This window comes from Microchirus variegatus (assembly GCF_963457635.1).
Source record: "Microchirus variegatus genome assembly, chromosome: 11".
Lineage (NCBI taxonomy): Eukaryota > Metazoa > Chordata > Actinopteri > Pleuronectiformes > Soleidae > Microchirus > Microchirus variegatus.
This window is the reverse complement of record NC_139812.1, coordinates 22,121,711-22,140,915: the sequence shown is the minus strand read 5'-3', so window position 1 is coordinate 22,140,915 and position 19,205 is coordinate 22,121,711. Positions and strand designations below refer to the sequence as shown.

Sequence of the window (19,205 nt, the reverse complement as noted above, 5' to 3'; positions counted from 1 at the left end):
GGAAATACTGGAAATATAGCAGGTACTGTAAGAGAGGAGAGCGAGAAAGAAGGAACGCTCCCTCTCCGTGGACATGCAACATCCGGTCGGACAACAGACGAACAGACGGCCCCGGGATCGTTGGTCAACTGAGCCAAGAGCAGATGGACAGACGACGACGACGAAGACGAAGAAGAGATGAGATGGTCCTCACTCTCTCTCTCTATCCGTGTCCCAGAGAGAGAAAGAGATGATGATGATGATGATGGCGTGGAATTTTTTTTAGCATGATGACAAACGACTGGTCAGCCTCTTGGATGCTAGTGGTTTCCCCTGGAAGGAGAAACGGAGATGGAACAAATCTAATGAATGATTGTTGGTCGTCTTTGGTGAAGAACGACACAAGTCTTTCAGTTTAACCCTAGAACATCATCGCTGAGCAAATCATTTTTTTGAATTTTTTTTTTTTGTTCCCAAATTCCTAATTTTTCAGTAATTTTGGAGCATTTTTATATAGTTCCCCTCGTGATGCTTTTCTTTCATTTTGTTAGACATGACACCGTTTAAAATAAAAGAACACTACTCAAATTTGTCATGTATCGTCATGTTTTGATATATTTTGATGACTTTTTATTGGGTGTATTTATTATCTCGGGCAAAAATCACCCGGCGTTAGTGATGCTGTTTTGAATTTGAGCGATAGTGTTCTAGGGTTAAAAGTGTTGACTTTAGCATATGAGCTAAAAACTGTTGGCGATAAAATGGTGGCTTTGTCACTTAGAATTAGCGCTGGGCACTAGGTTAACGCACGTTGACGTGTTTCCATGAAGATTGACCGGAAAAAGACGCGCGTGACGTCATGGATACGTGTCGCGGCATCGGAGTCCATGCACCGTTTACCGGTTAGCTCTGTTAGGCCTGTTTACTAAACGAAGAGAGCAGCGCTACAAATTGTCTCATTTCTAAGATTTTTCTCAAAATCTTAGAAATTACACAATTCAAAATTGGAAGTACTTTAAATAGTAAATGTACGTGTGCCTCTGTTTTTAAAGTTTAGCGTTTCTTTAGAGACTCATTTTAACAATTGGGAGTCATGTAAAACGACGTCACACGCGTCTTTTTTCCTGTCAGTCGTCATGGAAACGCGTCATGCGTTAATGTTGACGCCATTAACGGCGTAAACGTGCCCAGCATTACTTAAAATAAATGATTTTGTTATTAACCGTTACTGTTAACCGTGGGAATAATACACAACTCCTTATATGGACATCCTGAGTGTGTGTGTGTGTGTTTATAGGTCACATATTCAGCCTTTAAAAATGAGTCTTCATGTGTTGTTCAGTCAAAGATATGATTAATTGTATATATCGCATTTTTAGCAGTGATTTAAAGTAGCATTTATTGTGCAGAAGTTGCAAAATTAGAATTGTTTTTATTTTATTTTTGTTCATAAAATGGAGACAAGTGAACTTTGAACTGTGACGTGTTTCCAAATTTTACAAATTCAATCAGATTTTAAACATTTTGAGTACTTTTTGCTCAGGTTATACTGGAAAAAAAGGATATAAGACGCTCTACATTGCACATTCTTATCGCCTCTGTATGTACTGTACATTTAAACAGTAAAGGGCAAAACACCATTATTATATTATATTCTTCTTCTACTAGTGGTTTAGTAAATGTGATGTTTGTGTTTAATCTTACCTGGAAGCAAGAGCCTTCAGAACAAGTTCTTACTTTTCTGCGAGAACAAGAGAGAAGACGTTCAGTGAAGTCATTATCGTGCAAAGGACTCTTCTGTCGTCATTAAAAAGGCAAAACTGTACAAATAAAGAGTTTTTTTTTCTTCTAGTGCACTGCTCAAAAAGCAAAAAACATAATGTGAACTTTAAAAAAAAAATGTGTGGGATTTGTTTTTGTTTTTAAAATATCCACAGCTATGATAATAGAATCCTCTTTGCCAGTTTGACGTGATAATAAAGTGTAGGAGGAGTGAAACACAGCAGGTTTTAAGCACGTACGTAAATACACCTGCGTCGTTTTCAATGATTACTCATGTTCTGCCGTACTTTTTTCCCCCTCTTTACTATTCATAATGATTTTATATATATATATATGTATATATATGTAAGCCTGCCAGGAGTTCTGATCAGCTACTCCATCATCATCATCCACACCTATGTGTGGACTCTGTGTTTGTGTTGTGTTTTAATACCTTCTTCTTGGCCTGTAATAATTCCTGGTAGGCACTGGAACGAATGAAACGACTGTAAGAATCACTCTTCATCAACTTGTAGATGTGTTCCTGTCAAAGAAACAACAACAACAACAACAAAGGTAAGTTGTAATCAGAGCTGTGATTTGGTTGATTTACTGCATATAAACCACCACTGTTATTAACCATTAGTGCCACACAGGTCATTTACCATGGTAATAATACACAACTCCTTATATGGACATCCTGGTGGTGTGTGTGTGTGTTTTTTATAGGTCACATATTCAGGCTTTAAAAATTTATTGAATCAGACTTATGATTAGCATTTTTAGTAACAATAATTAAATATTAGTTTATAATATGATAAATCATAGTTCAATGATAGTTTTTCTTCTGTTTTTGTTCATAAAAATGAGCCAAGTGAACTTTGAAACACTGACGTGTTTCCAAATTTCTGTACTATTTGGTCAGGTATTTATTTTATTTAATTATATTAGTGCTGGGCGCGTTAACGTTAGCGCACAACTTCTGACTGGAAAAAAATGTCATGTTAACGTGACTGATTGTTAAAATGAGTGTCTAAAGTAACGCTAAACTTTAAAAACGGAGGCACACATACGCAGTACACAGGTACGCTAGTTACTTGTAGCGCTGCTCTTTTCCTTTAATAAACAGACCGCTTCAGTTCAACTGTAGGCGTGCTAACCAGCGCTAAAAGGAGCTAATGCAGCTAACTGGTAAACGGTGCCTAGACTCCTGTGTAGCGGCACATAAACATGACGTCATGCACGTCTTTTCCCGGCAGTCGTCATAGAAACGTGTCATGCCTTTTGCACAGCACTAGTTAACGCATTTCCATGACGACTGATCGGAAATAGACGCGCGTGACGTCATGTTTACGTGACTCCGGATTGTTAAAATTAGTCTCTAAAGTAACGCAAAGTTTCAAAAACAGAGGAACACATACGCAGTACACAGTTACGCTGGTTATTTGTAGCGCTGCTCTTTTCGTTAAAAGAACATACCGCTCCAGTACGACTGTAGGCGCGCTAAAGGAGCTAACGGAGCTAACTGGTAACCGGTGCTTGGACTCACGGCACATGACGTATACATGACGTCACAAGCGTCTTTAGCCGCTCAGTCGTCATGGAAAAGCGTCAACCTAGTGTCCAGCACTAATTTGTATAGTCAGATTGTCTCTAGGTTGTGCTGAAAAAGAGCATATAAGACACAAAATGGAAAAGAACAGCAGCCAAAATGTTGTGTTCTAAGGGTCAACTATGGATGTAAGTACATGGATTTGGAATAATCCCACACCTGTGCATCCTCAAAGGCGTAGCGTCCGGGATCTTTGACATTCTGGGTGGTTTTGTCGTAGCTCTTGGAGTCGACGTTGATGGCACTGGGCGCTCCGGGAGCCAGGAACTCCTGCCAGATCTCCTGAACCCGAGCCGGAACTTCTCTGATGGGACGTTTCTTTAGCTCCTGGACTGCTAACCAGAACCTACGGACCAGAATAAGAGACGGTAAGACAGTTACATCTTGATATGTGCACTTTTATTTAACCCGGGGTTCACGTCCAATAACGAGTGATTTATTGTTTTCGAACTAATCTCGTGAAAGCATCCTTCATTTCCAGGGTGATATAAATAAGATTGCATAATTCTTATGCACTGCAGCTTTAACATAAAGTAAATTAAAAGGATTCAACTGTGATTTATTAACACGATAAAAGATCCGATCTTTAGTATCGAGAAAGCACCGCCTGTTTATTAATTCTACATTAATCACGGGCTTTGTTTTTCAACAGCAATGACCCCAAACTCTATTAAAAAGCTGTTTACAAATCTGGAAAAGAGCCTAAACGGCTCAGATGTAAAGAACGTGGCTGAGTGCCATCAAAGGTGGAGCAGCTGAGACTCTGCTCACGGCAATATTAAGCACTTAGGCTTACTCAAATACTTCTGGGGATTCATTTTGAATTGACAAACTCGGGTCGGCCACAGTGCGATATTAAAAATGCAATAAGCAGGATTTCAGCTGTGAGCAGTGAACAATGCTGGCCTGTGCCATGAGAGGGCGCTGAGGAGCCCGCCCGCCTGCAACCGGCACCTTCATATTTAGCTGTTTGTGTGCACCTTTAATACTCTGCCGTCTTCCTGTTACCATGAATAAAGCGATTAGCATAATATTAGCGCCTAACCTGTGTCACTCCGGCCGCAGCCTCGGCTCCTGTTGCATATGTTAAAGACGTCGTATCCACCAGCTGTTGCTGCTTTGATTGAACAATATCACGTCACCGCACACCGTTCAATCACTCCAGGAATATATATATATATAGGAATATAATAATATGTCACAGTGTTGTTCCCAACGTGCTATTGTTGACATTGAAACATACACACAATTATGTCGGCGTCTCTGCTGCCAGAGAAAAAGCCATTTAAGCGACGTATTAGTCATGCGTCTCATTACGACGGAGTCAAACGATGTTTATTTATTTATTTATTTATTCCAATCGACTCAAAATGTCTTTGATTTGTGCCTGTGTGTCAGGGTTAGAGTCAGGTTATACAACATAAGGCATTAACAGTCTTATATAAAGTACTGTTAAGGGATACTAGAGTAAAAGTACAAGTATCTTTTACTAAATTACTAAATTACTATTTTTAATAATATTACTTAAGTAAAAGTCTTAAAGATTATGACATTTACTGTACTTAAGTATCAAACGTCATTTTCTGATATAAAATGGACTTAAGTTTTTAGAAGTACTTTTTTTATTTTTTTTATTGGGTTGTGGGTTCAATTCCTGGCTCTGCTAGTCTATATCTGTCAAAGGAAATGTAGTGGAGTAAAAGTACGCAATTTATTGAGGAAATGTAGTATTTAGCAAATGTAGTGGAGTAAGGGTACACAATTTATAGTATTTAGGAAATGCAGTGGAGTAAAAGTATTACATTTATTGAGGAAATATGATATTTAGGAAATGTAGTGGAGCAAAAGTACACAATTTATTGATGAAGTGTAGTATTTAAGAAATGCAGTGGAGTATTTAGGAAATGTAGTGGAGTAAAAGTACGCAATTTATTGAGGAAGTGTAGTATTTAGGAAATGTAGTGGAGTAAAAGTACACAATTTATTGAGGAAATGTAGTATTTAGAAATCTACAGGAGTAAAAGTACGCAGTTAATTGAGGAAATGTAGTATTTAGCAAATATAGTGGAGTAAAAGTACACAATTTATTTAGGAAATGTAGTGGAGTAAAAGTACGCAATTTATTTAGGAAAGGTAGTATTTAGGAAATGTAGTGGAGTAAAAGTACGCAATTTATTTAGGAAAGGTAGTATTTAGGAAATGTAGTGGAGTAAAAGTATGCAATTTATTGAGGAAATGTAGTATTCAGGAAATCTACAGGAGTAAAAGTACGCAATTTATTGAGGAAATGTAGTATTTAGGAAATCTACAGGAGTAAATGTACGCAGTTAATTGAGGAAATGTAGTATTTAGCAAATGTAGTGGAGTAAAAGTACACAATTTATTTAGGAAATGTAGTGGAGTGAAAGTACACAATTTAATATTATTTAGGAAATGATGAGTAAAAGTACACAATTTATTGAACAAATGTAGTATTAAGGAAAAGTAGTGGAGTAAAAGTACACCATTCCTTTAGAAGATGTAGTATATAGGAAATGTAGTGGAGTAAAAGTAAAAGTTGCTTGAAATATAAATAAGGTACATGCGTATCTGTACAAGATAAAGTACAGATACGTAAGTACAGTAACAAAGTATTTGTACTTTGTTACATTACAACACTGGGCATTAATGACAATAATAATAACAATGTCCTCCTATTGATTTGTCCTGTAGTTCGTGTGTATCTTTTAAAACGTTGTACCTGAGATTCTCTGAGCTGAACTCAGACTCCAGGAACTTGAGGAACTGCTCTCTGCCCACAGGATCTTTGAGGACCTCGTCGATGCCAAAGGCCCACCTCTTCACCCTCTGCTGCCCGGGCTCCTTACTGGACGGAGACAGGAAGAAAAATGCTACACATGCGGTCTGGCAGAGATCCAGGTACTGTATTGTCTCGAGCGTGGCGTTAGCGTCGAGCTAAGTACAAACAAACAAACATTACATACAGTGCACCGACCTGGCTTCAAGCTCCCAGAGCGTGGTGTCGTCTGAGATCCAGGGATTGGACGGATCTGGAGGCGTGAGGAAAGGGTCGTATTCAACGTACTGCTCTGTGTAGCCCAGCAAACTGTGTTTTTGTGGAAGCAACAGAAGGTCACGTCAATGTCATCGTCAGTCTATAATATCATCAGATATCATCACAGTAGGTGGAAAACGATGTTAAAACCCCTTTAAAACTGAGCTTATCGTTGACGACGCGTTTGCACGAGCGCACTTTGCGTTACCGTAGTTACGCAACATTTTGTGCTTTCCGAAAAAAAACTTCCTACGGTTTTTGAAAGCTGAGAAGTTGCACGTCAACAACGGCAAGGTCAGGTCTGGTGAAAATGCGATATTGGCATAGGCCACAAACCCGTTCATAGCCCCAGTGCTCTATAGCGCCCCCAGCAGTCGACAATTTTTGGCATGATTGCCAAAATCGAGTTAAATGCTACATTTATCGAATCCGATTTTTAACCAAACTTGGTACACTTGTTGCTCTCGTTATTCCAAACAAATTCCCTAATGTACTTCTATTAGCTCCGCCCACCCAGAAGTCGGCCATTTTGAAAAAAACAAAAATAATGGCTAGCCTACACATTTGAACGAACCTGTCCTAGCACGTTTGAGCTAGCCGCGTCAAACTCGGTCCATGTGTTCTAGACAAATTAATGATTAAAAGTTATCAAATGATTTCCTCTACGACAAAGGGGCGTGGCCTCAGCGCTCCGACAAATTTTACGTTAAGATGGCAGGAAAGAGTTAACGTAAACAGAAATTTCTCACAGGTCGGGGAACTGCTAGGCAAGGGCCTATCATCACAACGTGCAGACTCGTTAACATTATTATTATTCTAAATTGTTAAAACAGTATTTTAACATGCAGTAAATTGTAAATAACCGTCAGAGAAAAATACATTTTGAGGTTTAGGCGTTAGAGGGTTAAACATATTCCTGTATCGGATAGTGGTTTAATGATTATGGACTTCAGAGGAATGAAAAAACTCAAAATGAGATCATTTAAATGAGAGAGAGCGTCTTGCACAGAGACTGATCCATGCATGAAGAAGGTCTCTCTGCCGTATGCGTCTTCCTGTCACGTCTCTGACGTCGGTGTAAGACCAATCCCGTCGTCTCCCTGCGACTGCACTAATGTCCCCAGATGGCTTTTGCTGTGGCTCCAATCACTCTTTCAAGGTCACCAGAGATCTTAATTCCACGCCATGTTAGGCCGTTTAACAGCTCGATAAACAGATCGATGGCTAAACTGAATAAAGACACAGGCAACATCACTCACCTCTCTGCCACTTTGGACATTTTCAGTCGATGCCGGTCTAATTGCAATTGCCAAAAGGTGATCTGAAACCATGGCAGGGAACAATTTGCAGACGTCACACTCAATGAATTCAAAAGACGTTTTTCATTTTGCAGTTACACAATTCAACAAGCGGCCACGGGACACTTGTACTTTGATAATTACATTTGTGCGACATCGTCCTTAGTTATGCACATATTTAAAACTGCAGTGCGTAACTTTTAAATGTTCATTACGATCAAATTATTGTCAAAGTAGTTCACACAGTGTGGATTAAGCCTCCACACAACTGTCTCTGTTGTTGGCAGCAAGTTAATACTATTGCGGAAAATAAACAAAACTTGGTTATTCAGCAGTTTGACAGTTTGTTTCTGCTTGCACTGCTGGTGTATACACACAGACGCTCCCTCAGCCAGGTCTGTGAGATGATAACAACAACACAATCATCAAACTTACGCACTGCAGCTTTAAGATGAGTCATTTCATATTCAAATTAGTGCGTTTGACAGCACTACTTCAAATGTAGATTTTTCTAGGATTTATTACAAAATAACTATTGAATTTGGAATTTGAGTGCAAGCACATGATAACAGAGTGTGTCTTTAGAAGCACATGCAGCTCAAACCTGTTCCTGTAGTTCTTCTTCTGTCGGCTGCTTGGCCTCGGGTGCGGGGGTGTGGGTCGGGCTGTGGGTACGGATGTCGTTCTGCAGCCCGTACACTGACTGCGACAAAAACAGGACAAAAACATTAAAGGCACCATATGTAAGAATGTGACCCAAAACGGTTACGACACTCAAATTCAAAATACCAAGGTCTTTTAGGTTTCGTTTTCTCCGCCATTGTAGTTCAGACGTAACTGGCAACCCGTCGTTGCTCGGCAGCTGAGACTCTACTGACTGCAATGATTGGTAGACGCGGTAGGTTGCGCCACATGCCAAAACATGATTTCAAGATTTGCAGTCTGCAAAAGATTTTTTTTAATGCGAATACTTTGTCTGTACTGTTGTTGTTGGTGAGTTCAGTTTGTTATATGAACATTATTCCTGAGTCTCTGTGACATATTAGGAGGATTTTACAATCAGTTGCTTTAGATTTATTACATAATGCACCTTTAAATAATTACATTTTCCAGCAAATAAAAGACACTAGAAGTTGTTACTGATGGTCACAACATCTATTTATTGCGTCATATTCATATAAATAAAAACAAGACAACACAGTCCATTATATTTGGCGTCCTACACCACACAAGTGTGCCAAGAAATTAGTGAATATGACTTTCAGATTTGTGACCATTTTTAAACACTTTTGATAGATAATGTTCTTCTTTAACCCATTAACACCGAGCGCGCCGCAGACGACGCGTTTGAAAAAGTTCCAACAGTTTCTGAAAGCTGAGAAGTCGCACGTCAAATCCAACGGGATTATTACCGTAATTGAATAATGTGTTATACTGTTTTAATTTATAATTTAACATGGAAAAAAATCTGGTGTTCGTGTGTACAACTACAGTGGGTTTTCTCGATAAAACTTTTCGTTTTTCTTCATTTGGATGCAGGGAAATGCAAATAACTGCCAGATATTTGAAATAATTCTGGAAAAAAATGGGCAAATACACTTAGTCACAGGACATTTTCTGGCCTTTTTATGGTTGAAGGTGCCATATGTAAGAATGTGGCCAAAAACGGTTACTACATTCAAATTCGAAATACAGAGGTCTTTTAGGTTTTGTTTTCTGACGTAACTGGCAACCCGTGGTTGCTCGGCAGCTGAGACTCTACTGACTGCAATGATTGTAGATGTAGACGGCGGTAGGTGGCGCCACATGCCAAAACGTGATTTCAGAACATAAAATATGCAAATATTTTGTCTGTACTGTTGTTGTTGGTGAGTTCAGTTTGTTATATGAACATTATTCCTGAGTCTCTGTGACATATTAGGAGGATTTTATGGCCAGTTGATTTAGATTTATTACATAATGCATCTTTAAAATAAGTCCAGATGGACATTTTGAGGCTAATATTTAATAAAAAAATTGTAAACTCTAGAAACAAACGAAATGGGTGAAGCCTCAGAAATGATTCTTCTGGGCCATAATAATAATAATAAGTTATTGGACGCATAACCTAAGGAGAGTACCAGCATCTTGTGCCAGTACGGATATAAAAGCACCCGTGCTATAAATAGTGAAAGTGCTGGAACTTGTTTACCAGACAGTAGCGGGCGAAGCACATCGAGGAACAATAAACCTTTGTGTTCCTCTGCGTTTTAAACGTGAAAATAGAGCGGTAATGTGAGGAGACGTACTGTACCTTTCTGGTTTTGTGTGGGTTTTTCATTCTGGACGACTTCTTTATGTCGACTTCTGTTGTGTTCACACAGCCAGGCTGTCAGAAGAGAGAGAGGAGGGAGAAACAGCAACATTACCATCTGTGCTTTCATCATCTTCTACAACGAAGGTGCATTTTTTATTTTATTTCGCACACCATTTTATGCGTTGCCAATATATATAAAAAAAAATTAGTTCCAGTAAGCTTGTGTGAGATGATTCTGAGAAGTCACCAGAATGATGTGTCAGATGCTGCTTAATTAAACATGGAATGTGCCAAATCTAGCAAAACAAGTAAACCGGCGGGAAATCAAAAAAAAAAAAACCTCGGTGTGCAAATTCTTGTCTGATTGAACAAGTGGTCCAATCTAGGTCTCTTCCAGGAGAACGGGGCTAAGTAGCTTGACTGCAACGCTGTGAAATTTGAATTAATATTGATTATGTCGCTCCAAGGACAGATAAATTGAACTTGTTATTTTCCAATTAAGCACGGACAAGTGGCTTTTGGGGGGAAATACAGCAAAAGGAGAGCGTTTAACCTCAGGGGGGGAAAACTTAAAATGCTAATGCAGAGCATGTGTGTGTGTGTGAGTGCATGTGTGTGTGTGTGAACACGGTAATGAGCCCTGGTAACACTGATGTGTTGTGACAGTCATTGATTTGTGTAGCACAGAGTCACGTGGGTCAGGATTGACAGTGTGTGTGTGTGTGTTTGCACCTTTGCATGCTGTAATATCTAGAAAACACTTCATTCATCCATACACTCTTAGAATAAAAGTGCTAAGTAGAATCATATGAGGTTCTTCGGCTTGTCCTCAGGAGAACCCTTTTTGGCTCCAGGTATAGTATATTGAAGTAGCATTGTGAAATAATAAACTTTTCAAAATGTACACAATATTATACCACAATATTTTCACTCACCACTGGTCTGTGTACATCCCAGAATGCTCTTTCCTGGCTGTCGAGAATTTTCCTCTCAATTTTGTCTCTTTTCTTGTCCACTCTAAAAAAAAAAAAAAAAAGATAAAAATTATAAACTGTGTACGCTTTCGTGTGCAATTAATCTGTGGATTTAAAAAGACACAGAACAGTAAAAATATATATATATTTATATTTTATTGATAATTGCATTTATTTTTCCACTCCAATGACTTCCTCATATGTGAAGCATCTATGACCACAAGGTGGCAGTTTTTTTTAAAATGTGTCTTAAAGCTACTCTCCTCTCACTGTCATCGCAGATAATATACATATTGTAAAAAAACAACAACAACATATATTTATATGGAAAAAAACTCAATTAATGTAGATATTTTTCATGGTAGTTTTATTTGGCCAAGAACTTTCCAAAAAGGTAGAACATTTATGTTTTGTTTTCTTTTTATTTCATCATTTTTGTCCCAATCTGGCAACCGAGAATACTTTACATGACTCCCCCCGATAATGCAACACCTTTATACCTAAAAAATGATTTATTTGAACAATCTAGAAAGTACAGGATGTTTTTTGTTTCGTGTGGTGAAAAAAAAACCTATATACAGTAAATCCATATTGTTAGCATGTGTGTATTTATCAGTCATATCATCATCATCATCATCATCATCATCTTATATCATGCAGCCCCAGGTCAGAATGGTGAAAAGCATGTGAGAGTTTTTTTCCCACTGAAACCTACTTTGCTTGTGCTTCTGCTTGCATAAAAATGAACTCCCATTTCCTGGCGAAGGCTCTCTGTAGTCTCGCTAAGCTCTCCTGTAAATAAAACCAAGAACACACACACACACACACACACACAGTGGAAAGGAAGAGAAATTTTTATATTTTGAGGGGCCTGATGTGATCTGATGATGGTGTTTAGTGCACACTGCTCTCATGCACAGCTGGACGCCGTCTTTAATGGTCGCTGCTCTCGCAGTACAAGTAAAGTAAAAGTACTGGTCTAAAAATGCACTCAGGTTAAAGTAAAGAAGTAGCTTGTTTAAAATGTACAAATCAGACATGAATGAATTGTCTTTAATTAAAGGCAAACATTTAGAAATTAAAGTGCTGACACAATAAAATATGCAAAATCATAATGTATCAGTCTAAATGGGTCAAATGCTTTAACATTCTCACTCACTCAGGGACCTTAATTAAAGACAATTCAACTGTCCTCATCATTCAACTGTCCTCATCATTCACCTGTCCTCATCATTCACTTGTTCTAGTCATCATTCACCTGTCATCGTTCACCTGTCCTCATCATTGTTCACCTGTCCTCATCATTGTTCACCTGTCCTCATCATTCACCTGTTCTTGTCATCATGCACCTGTCCTCATCATTGTTCACCTGTCCTCATTATTCACCTGTTCTTGTCATCATTCACCTGTCCTTGTCATTCACCTGTCCTCATCGTTCAGCTGTCCTCACCATTCACCTGTTCTCGTCATCATTCACCTTTCATTGTTCAGCTGTCCTCATCGTTCACCGGTCCTCATCATCATTCACCTGTCTTCATCATTCACCTGTCCTCATCATTCATCTGTTCTCATCATCATTCACCTGTCCTCATCATTCATCTGTTCTCATCATCATTCACCTGTCTTCATCATTCACCTGTTCTCCTCATCATTCACCTGTCCTCATCATCATTTACCTGTCCTCATCATTCACCTGTCCTCATTATTCACCTGTTCTCATCATCATTCACCTGTCCTCATCATTCACCTGTCCTCATTATTCACCTGTTCTCATCATCATTCACCTGTTCTCATCATCGTTCACCTGTCCTCATCATCATTCACCTGTCCTCATCATCATTCACCTGTCCTCATTATTCACCTGTTCTCATCATCGTTCACCTGTCCTCATCATTCACCTGTCCTCATCATCATTTACCTGTCCTCATCATTCACCTGTTCTCGACATCATTCACCTGTCCTCATCATCATTTACTTGTCCTCATTATTCACCTGTCCTCATCATTATTCACCTGTCCTCATCATCATTTACCTGTCCTCATTATTCACCTGTTCTCGACATCATTCACCTGTCCTCATCATCATTTACTTGTCCTCATTATTCACCTGTCCTCATCATTATTCACCTGTCCTCATCATCATTTACCTGTCCTCATCATTCACCTGTTCTCGACATCATTCACCTGTCCTCATCATCATTTACTTGTCCTCATTATTCACCTGTCCTCATCATCATTCACCTGTCCTCCACATCATTCACTACCAAAGTTTCCAGTGTGTGAATTTCAAATGTATTTATTTAATTTAGGCCAACATTTTTTTTTTTGCTCAAAGTAAAATGACAAATGTTATAAATGAAAAGTACAAGTACACAGAGGACATCTTAAACGTACCGCTTCGTAGTCTGCAAGCTCCAGACGTGCTTTGTTTTGCATTGTTCTTTTGCAGAGGTAAACAGCTGGAAGAGAGAAAAAGAGGGAAAGTGAGGGAGGGATAGAGGGAGAGAGGGAGAGATTTGTAATAGAGGGAGAATCGGATCTTAGCTTGGTTTTAACAGCCTTAAGTGGCCATGCGTTTACTCATTTAATCCTCTCAACTGCACATTTAAACTGGCCTGCAAATCACAAAGGTTACTCACTGTGGATTTTGTGTCTGAGCGTCTGTTACTGTGTGTGTGTGTGCGCGCGCGCGTGTGCGTGTGTGTGTGTGACGTTTTTTGATGTCTTCCCGTACCATCACCCTCCCTTCATCCCTTTGTTAACTGACCATTATGTGGGAGCTTTCATTATGTCATTAGATGGTTTTCCATTAAGGTGCATCACACACATGAATCATTGTGGCCACACGTGAGCCTCTCCAGCTTCCTCTAACACCCACAGATTAATTCCCCCCCATCCATCCCCTCCATTCCCCCCCCCCCTCCCCATTCTCCCTCAATTTAAACAGTTAATGAAAGACCCCGCGCGGCTCAGGCAATTCACTAGAGCCATTTTTTCAGTGTTATGAAATAATGCCGATATCTCCGCTGTAAACAATGAAAACCTCTTCCCTTTATTGCATTAAATCAATTTGCGATGTGCAGCGCGCGTTCAAACACACCGCGGGTTTTCCTTTCACTGTAATCAGTGACTGATGCACACACACACACGCACACACACACACACATACACACACAACCGACTCAGGGTGGAATACGTGCAAATGAATAAATAAACGCATATGAAATACTGTGTATAAATAAGGCAGAGAGCACACAGAGTAATTGCATGTGCCCACTGCAGTGTAATTGATTCCGATGTAACCGAAGCGTCTTGGAGTGGAGTTTAAAAGTGATTGGATGTTTCTGTGATTCTGCACTTTCTGCATCATTCTTGGTTTCATCCTCTGAAACATTCACCAGGTCATAATGCACCAGAAAATAAAAATCTAGATTATTATAACAGAGGAGCACTCTCTCTCTCTCTCTCTCTCTCTCTCTCTCTCTCTCTCTCTCTCTCACCCACCATAGTCTGTGTTTTCGGGCTCCCAGCAGTTTGATGGCCAAAAGTATGGAGTCTGAAGTGGAAAAACAGGTCATTAGGAGAACAGAGCTGAGAGAAACCTCACTTTGACAGCATGCAACCGTAACCCACACGGTGTTGTCGTGCAGTCACAGCCCCCTGCATCTGTCACAATAAAACATTTTTTGTTGTTGTGGCGGCGGCGGCATAAATATCTAAAGCACATAAGCTCCTTTTCCGCGAGCACTGGCAGACAGGAGCATGAATCTTGACCCCGTCGGTTCGAGCGCTGACTGTATGTGGACCGGTCTCGTATGACAGCTGAATACATGTAAAGAGCACAAAAAATAAAGCCTAACGCTAACTCGGCCACACTCTCGCACATTGATTAATTTTGGCTTCGCCCTGGTGCAGCTCACTCAGGGAAGGCTCATAAAAACAAAATCCCTTAATCTGTCTCTCTATTAACATTCAGAGCAAAAAACCATCCCTTTTTTTCCACCAACCTGCACAACGACGACAAACGAGTGTTTTAAATCACATCACATCGCACATTTAAAAGTCATTTAACAGATAAGCCTGGCGTTCTACGACTGTGTATCATGATATATCCGAAAACTCTCACGAGTGTTGCATGTGAAAAACTGTTTTTAATTTCGTAATTTCGACAAATGTTTTTCCGCGAAACGACAACACAGGATATTACAAACCAATTAAATGTGTTTTTTCTTGCGGAAAAAACCCCCACATTTAATTGGTTTGTTATATCCCAACATAGCAAATAACGTATCATAACAAACCTGGATTCATTTGTGCTTATGACATAAGAAATGTTATGGCCTAAAAATCCCATGAAAACACTCCTAATATGGCAAATGAGCCATTTAGCTCGTGTTGTTCCCAGATTATTAGAGCCTGATAATAACTCTGAGCGTCCACTTTTATATTATTCTTACCTGAAACCTATAGAAAGTGCCGTCATCTTTGAGAGTGAGGACGTGGTCTGAGATGGGGAAGAAGTAACCATGTGCAGCCATCAGTGTTCCTAGGTGAAGAGCCTCCACTGAGAAAGAGAGAAAACACACACAGAAACTCCGGTTACAGGGAAGAAAGTTTATTTTCACTCTCATGACTGTTTGTTCTGATATGATGATTTACTTATGAATCACCAGGTGTGAAGAAGGAGGTCATGTTTTCATTCATCAGTGTGGGTTTCTCTCTGAATATCTGCCTGTCCTTCTGTTGGCAACTTCCTAGTTTAGTCTTAAGTTTTTAGTATTTTTTTGATGTGATGGGTACAGTAGATGATCAACCAACGATGTTCCCCGTTCAGTTTCGGTAAGAATCTACACCAAAACCTATAAAATCAAGTCTGTAAAGTTTGTAAAGTGCAGCTTTTTCTTAAATCCTCAAATAATCATCTTAGTGATCAGCTCATACTTGTCTTTTAAATGCACTTTTATTGTCAAATCACACTTTTCTTATCTCTAATGTATGGAAGCCCATTTCCGCCAGTGTAAAAGAAAAAAGATCCTATTATCTCAAAATAATGAGAGTGTGTAATGAGAGTATTGAGTATATATATACTCAATATATTGAGATATTATCTCATTATTTTGAGATACTAAGTCAATATGTTGAGATATTATCTCATTATTTTGAGATACTAAGTCAATATATTAAGAAACTAAGTCATTATTTTGAGATATTATGTCAATATATTACAATACTAAGTCAATATTTTCAGATTCTATCTCATTATTTTGAGATATTATTTCATTATTTTGAGATACTAAATCAATATATTGAGATATTATCTCATTATTTTGAGATACTAAGTCAATGTATTTAGATATTATCTCATTATTGTGAGATACTAAATCCATATATTGAGATATTATCTCTTTATTTTGAGATACTAAGTCAATATATTGAGATAGTATCTCATTATTTTGAGATACTAAGTCAATATATTGAGATATTATCTCATTATTTTGAGATACTAAGTCAATATATTAAGAAACTAAGTCGTTATTTTGAAATATTGACTTAGTATCTTAATATATTTACATTATATTAAGATACTAAGTCAATATTTTCAGATTCTATCTCATTATTTTGAGATACTAAATCAATATATTGAGATATTATCTCATTATTTTGAGATACTAAGTCAATATATTGACATAATTATTTTGAGATAGTGGGAGATTCCAAATAATGTCTATATCTTAATGTTGTTTTAATGTCTTGCTTTTATTCTATGGTTTTCTTCATTCGTTTCTACGCCTTTATTAAGCACTTCGAGTCGCCCTGTGTATAAATAGTAGACTATACAGATAAAATGTGCCTTGAGGTTTAATCTGTCAAATGATATTAGCATCGTGATTGAAATTAAGTGGTTTTGAGGAAAGAAAAAAACCTTGAGGTCACAAGGTAGGAGCTGCAATCACTTTATGGCAAGTGCAGCAACGCATCCACAACAATGAGTGTATACAGAAGTACGTTTTAATTGATGTTTCTTGTAACTTATTATATTTATAACTTTATTTGTTGAGATTTATATCATGGCCTAATAGCAATTTGCAGGTAAAGTTCAATCCACTAGATCCAAATGTTAAAAAATCCTGTAAAAACACAGGTGAGTGTTTGTCTGAGTTATGAGTGATGTGATGTTACCTCTTCTAAAATAGTCAACGATTGTCTTTCAATATATTATGTATGTTGTTATAAAAGCTTTGTGTTTCTGCACTTTTGTCCAGACGCTGGAAGCAGTTCAGAGTCCTGTTTTCATGTTAAGACATGAAACTAAACTGGTCTCCGCCTTTCATTTCTTGCTCTTTGCCGGAAAAACAAATTAGCGCATTTGGCACAAAATGTCAAACTTTTGCTTGAAGGATCACAGGGATAAGACACGTCCTTAATCTGAATTTGAAAACGAGTAAAAAAAAAAGAGATTTCTCTTCTTTTTCGTCCATGAATAGTTCCTCATCACAGATTCTTTGGGGGGAGCATGCTGTGTTTGTTTTTTCTGTCCAGCTAATTAACTTTTTTTTTTTTTTTTTTTTCACCTTTCATCCTTAAGTATACATTTGCCCTTGACTAATGGCCAGAATGTTGAGCAGAGCTGCTGCTGCTGCTGCTGCTGCTGCAGTGTCACAGCTGTGGATGGAGGACGGGCAGGTCAACACTCAGCGCAGCGGGAGGCCTCGCTCATTACTCCGCTGTCAGTCACGAGGCATCACTCAAGTCACTTGTGTGTAGTGCTCGGGCTGGAGTGTGAACCTGCTCCCCCAGCAGCACGCTTGACCGTCCCTGATTTAAAAAGCATCACATGGTAGAAAACATGTGATTTCCCCCCCCCCCTCTCTGTTCACAACCTCCGACCCCGTCAGAATCTCAATCTTTGCTTTACTTTGCTTTATTTTCGTCAGCGTGAATGTGAACGCTATATCAATTCCTATCATGCTTTTTATGCCGGTGTCTATTCCTGTCACGTAATTTGATTATTTAATGGATATTTAGTGGAGGGAGGCAGCGGTAAACTCTTCCTAACACTCTAATGAGCTAACTTGAAATGCTTGACAGGCTCAAAATAGGCAATCTTGTAAATGCAATAACTGCATGCATAAAATATCTCACTTTAACACATCCACATGTGCACTGGGCCTCCTCGTGTGTGTATGTGTGTGTGTGTGTGTGTGTTTGTAAGACAGGGATCCATTTATTAATATATTATGAGTCATAAATTATTCAACCTTGTTTGCTTATAAACACCCCCCTCTGTATTCATTGCACTATGTCATGCAGTAACATTGTTCCTGTATACATATACGTTTATATTGATGTGTTAACCCTTTGACACTGGAGCCTCAAAATGTCTTGTCTCTGTCTTTTTTGCTTATTTTAAACATAAAAGGTTCTGTCACTAAGTGCTTTTGCCTATTTTGCCACAATAACTGTCAATATCTGGCAGGTATCTACAATTTACTGCCTTTTAAAATACTGTTTTAACAAATTGTAATTGTAAATGAACACCAGATTTTGCGTGTTAAATTGTCCAAAAAACCAACTCTCTCCTCTCTGACTCTGATTCGCCGGCTTCCTGAAACAGCACGAGTGAAATTACCGTAATAACAGCACGTTGGCTTTGACGTGCAACTTCTAATCTGTTGGAAACCGTTGCGTAATTACGTTAATGCAACGTGCGCTTGTGCAAATGTGTCATCTGCAATACGCTCGGTGTTAAATCAATGTATGATGCTGCAATTGTGTGCCGCACATAATGCAACCAAATATCCACTCGTCCTTGTGTCTTTTCATTTATTTTCCATTAAAATGTTACACATTCTTGCCCGTTATCTCTGTTTTTGGTAAAAGTTAAACCGAGGTTTTATCCAACGGTATTATAGACACGGATGCTAAATCACTCGGTTGTGTTTCGCTGATTAAAACTTATTAAAAAATGATAAAAAATGTACTGTGTAACTGTTAAACCTAAACGAATGTTACAGTCACACGTTTGACATTAATGAGTTCACACACTGCTGATGAAGCCCGTCACCTTCACGCCGCTCTCTCTCTGTGTGTTGTATCGGTGGTGATTAGAGCTTGTGTCCTCTGGCAACAGGCCCGTGCTGCACACAGGAAGTGGTTTGTTTTTATTTTGAGACGGATAAAGTGCCAGTGTAATGGTAAATTCAATTTCTCTGACTCTGAGCTAAAACTGC

General features: G+C 38.7%; 1 protein-coding gene across 1 annotated transcript in view; it reads right to left on the bottom strand.

Annotated features, from left to right (window-relative positions):
- Positions 1–1,699: 1,699 nt before the first annotated feature.
- LOC310934230 (regulator of G-protein signaling 7) overlaps positions 1,700–19,205 on the bottom strand; it is a gene marked incomplete at its 3' end in the record, with an annotated part of 74,893 nt that continues 57,387 nt past the window's right edge. Inside the window, exons 6-18 of the mRNA XM_083897911.1 lie at positions 15,432–15,538; positions 14,479–14,530; positions 13,369–13,433; positions 11,691–11,767; positions 10,937–11,018; positions 9,999–10,073; positions 8,310–8,408; positions 7,667–7,728; positions 6,348–6,458; positions 6,093–6,218; positions 3,512–3,698; positions 2,195–2,284; positions 1,700–1,720 (exon numbers count right to left, since the gene is read on the bottom strand). Coding sequence (XP_083754037.1) covers positions 1,700–1,720; positions 2,195–2,284; positions 3,512–3,698; positions 6,093–6,218; positions 6,348–6,458; positions 7,667–7,728; positions 8,310–8,408; positions 9,999–10,073; positions 10,937–11,018; positions 11,691–11,767; positions 13,369–13,433; positions 14,479–14,530; positions 15,432–15,538 — 1,154 coding nt within the window. The remainder of the gene's footprint in view (positions 1,721–2,194; positions 2,285–3,511; positions 3,699–6,092; positions 6,219–6,347; positions 6,459–7,666; positions 7,729–8,309; positions 8,409–9,998; positions 10,074–10,936; positions 11,019–11,690; positions 11,768–13,368; positions 13,434–14,478; positions 14,531–15,431; positions 15,539–19,205) is intronic.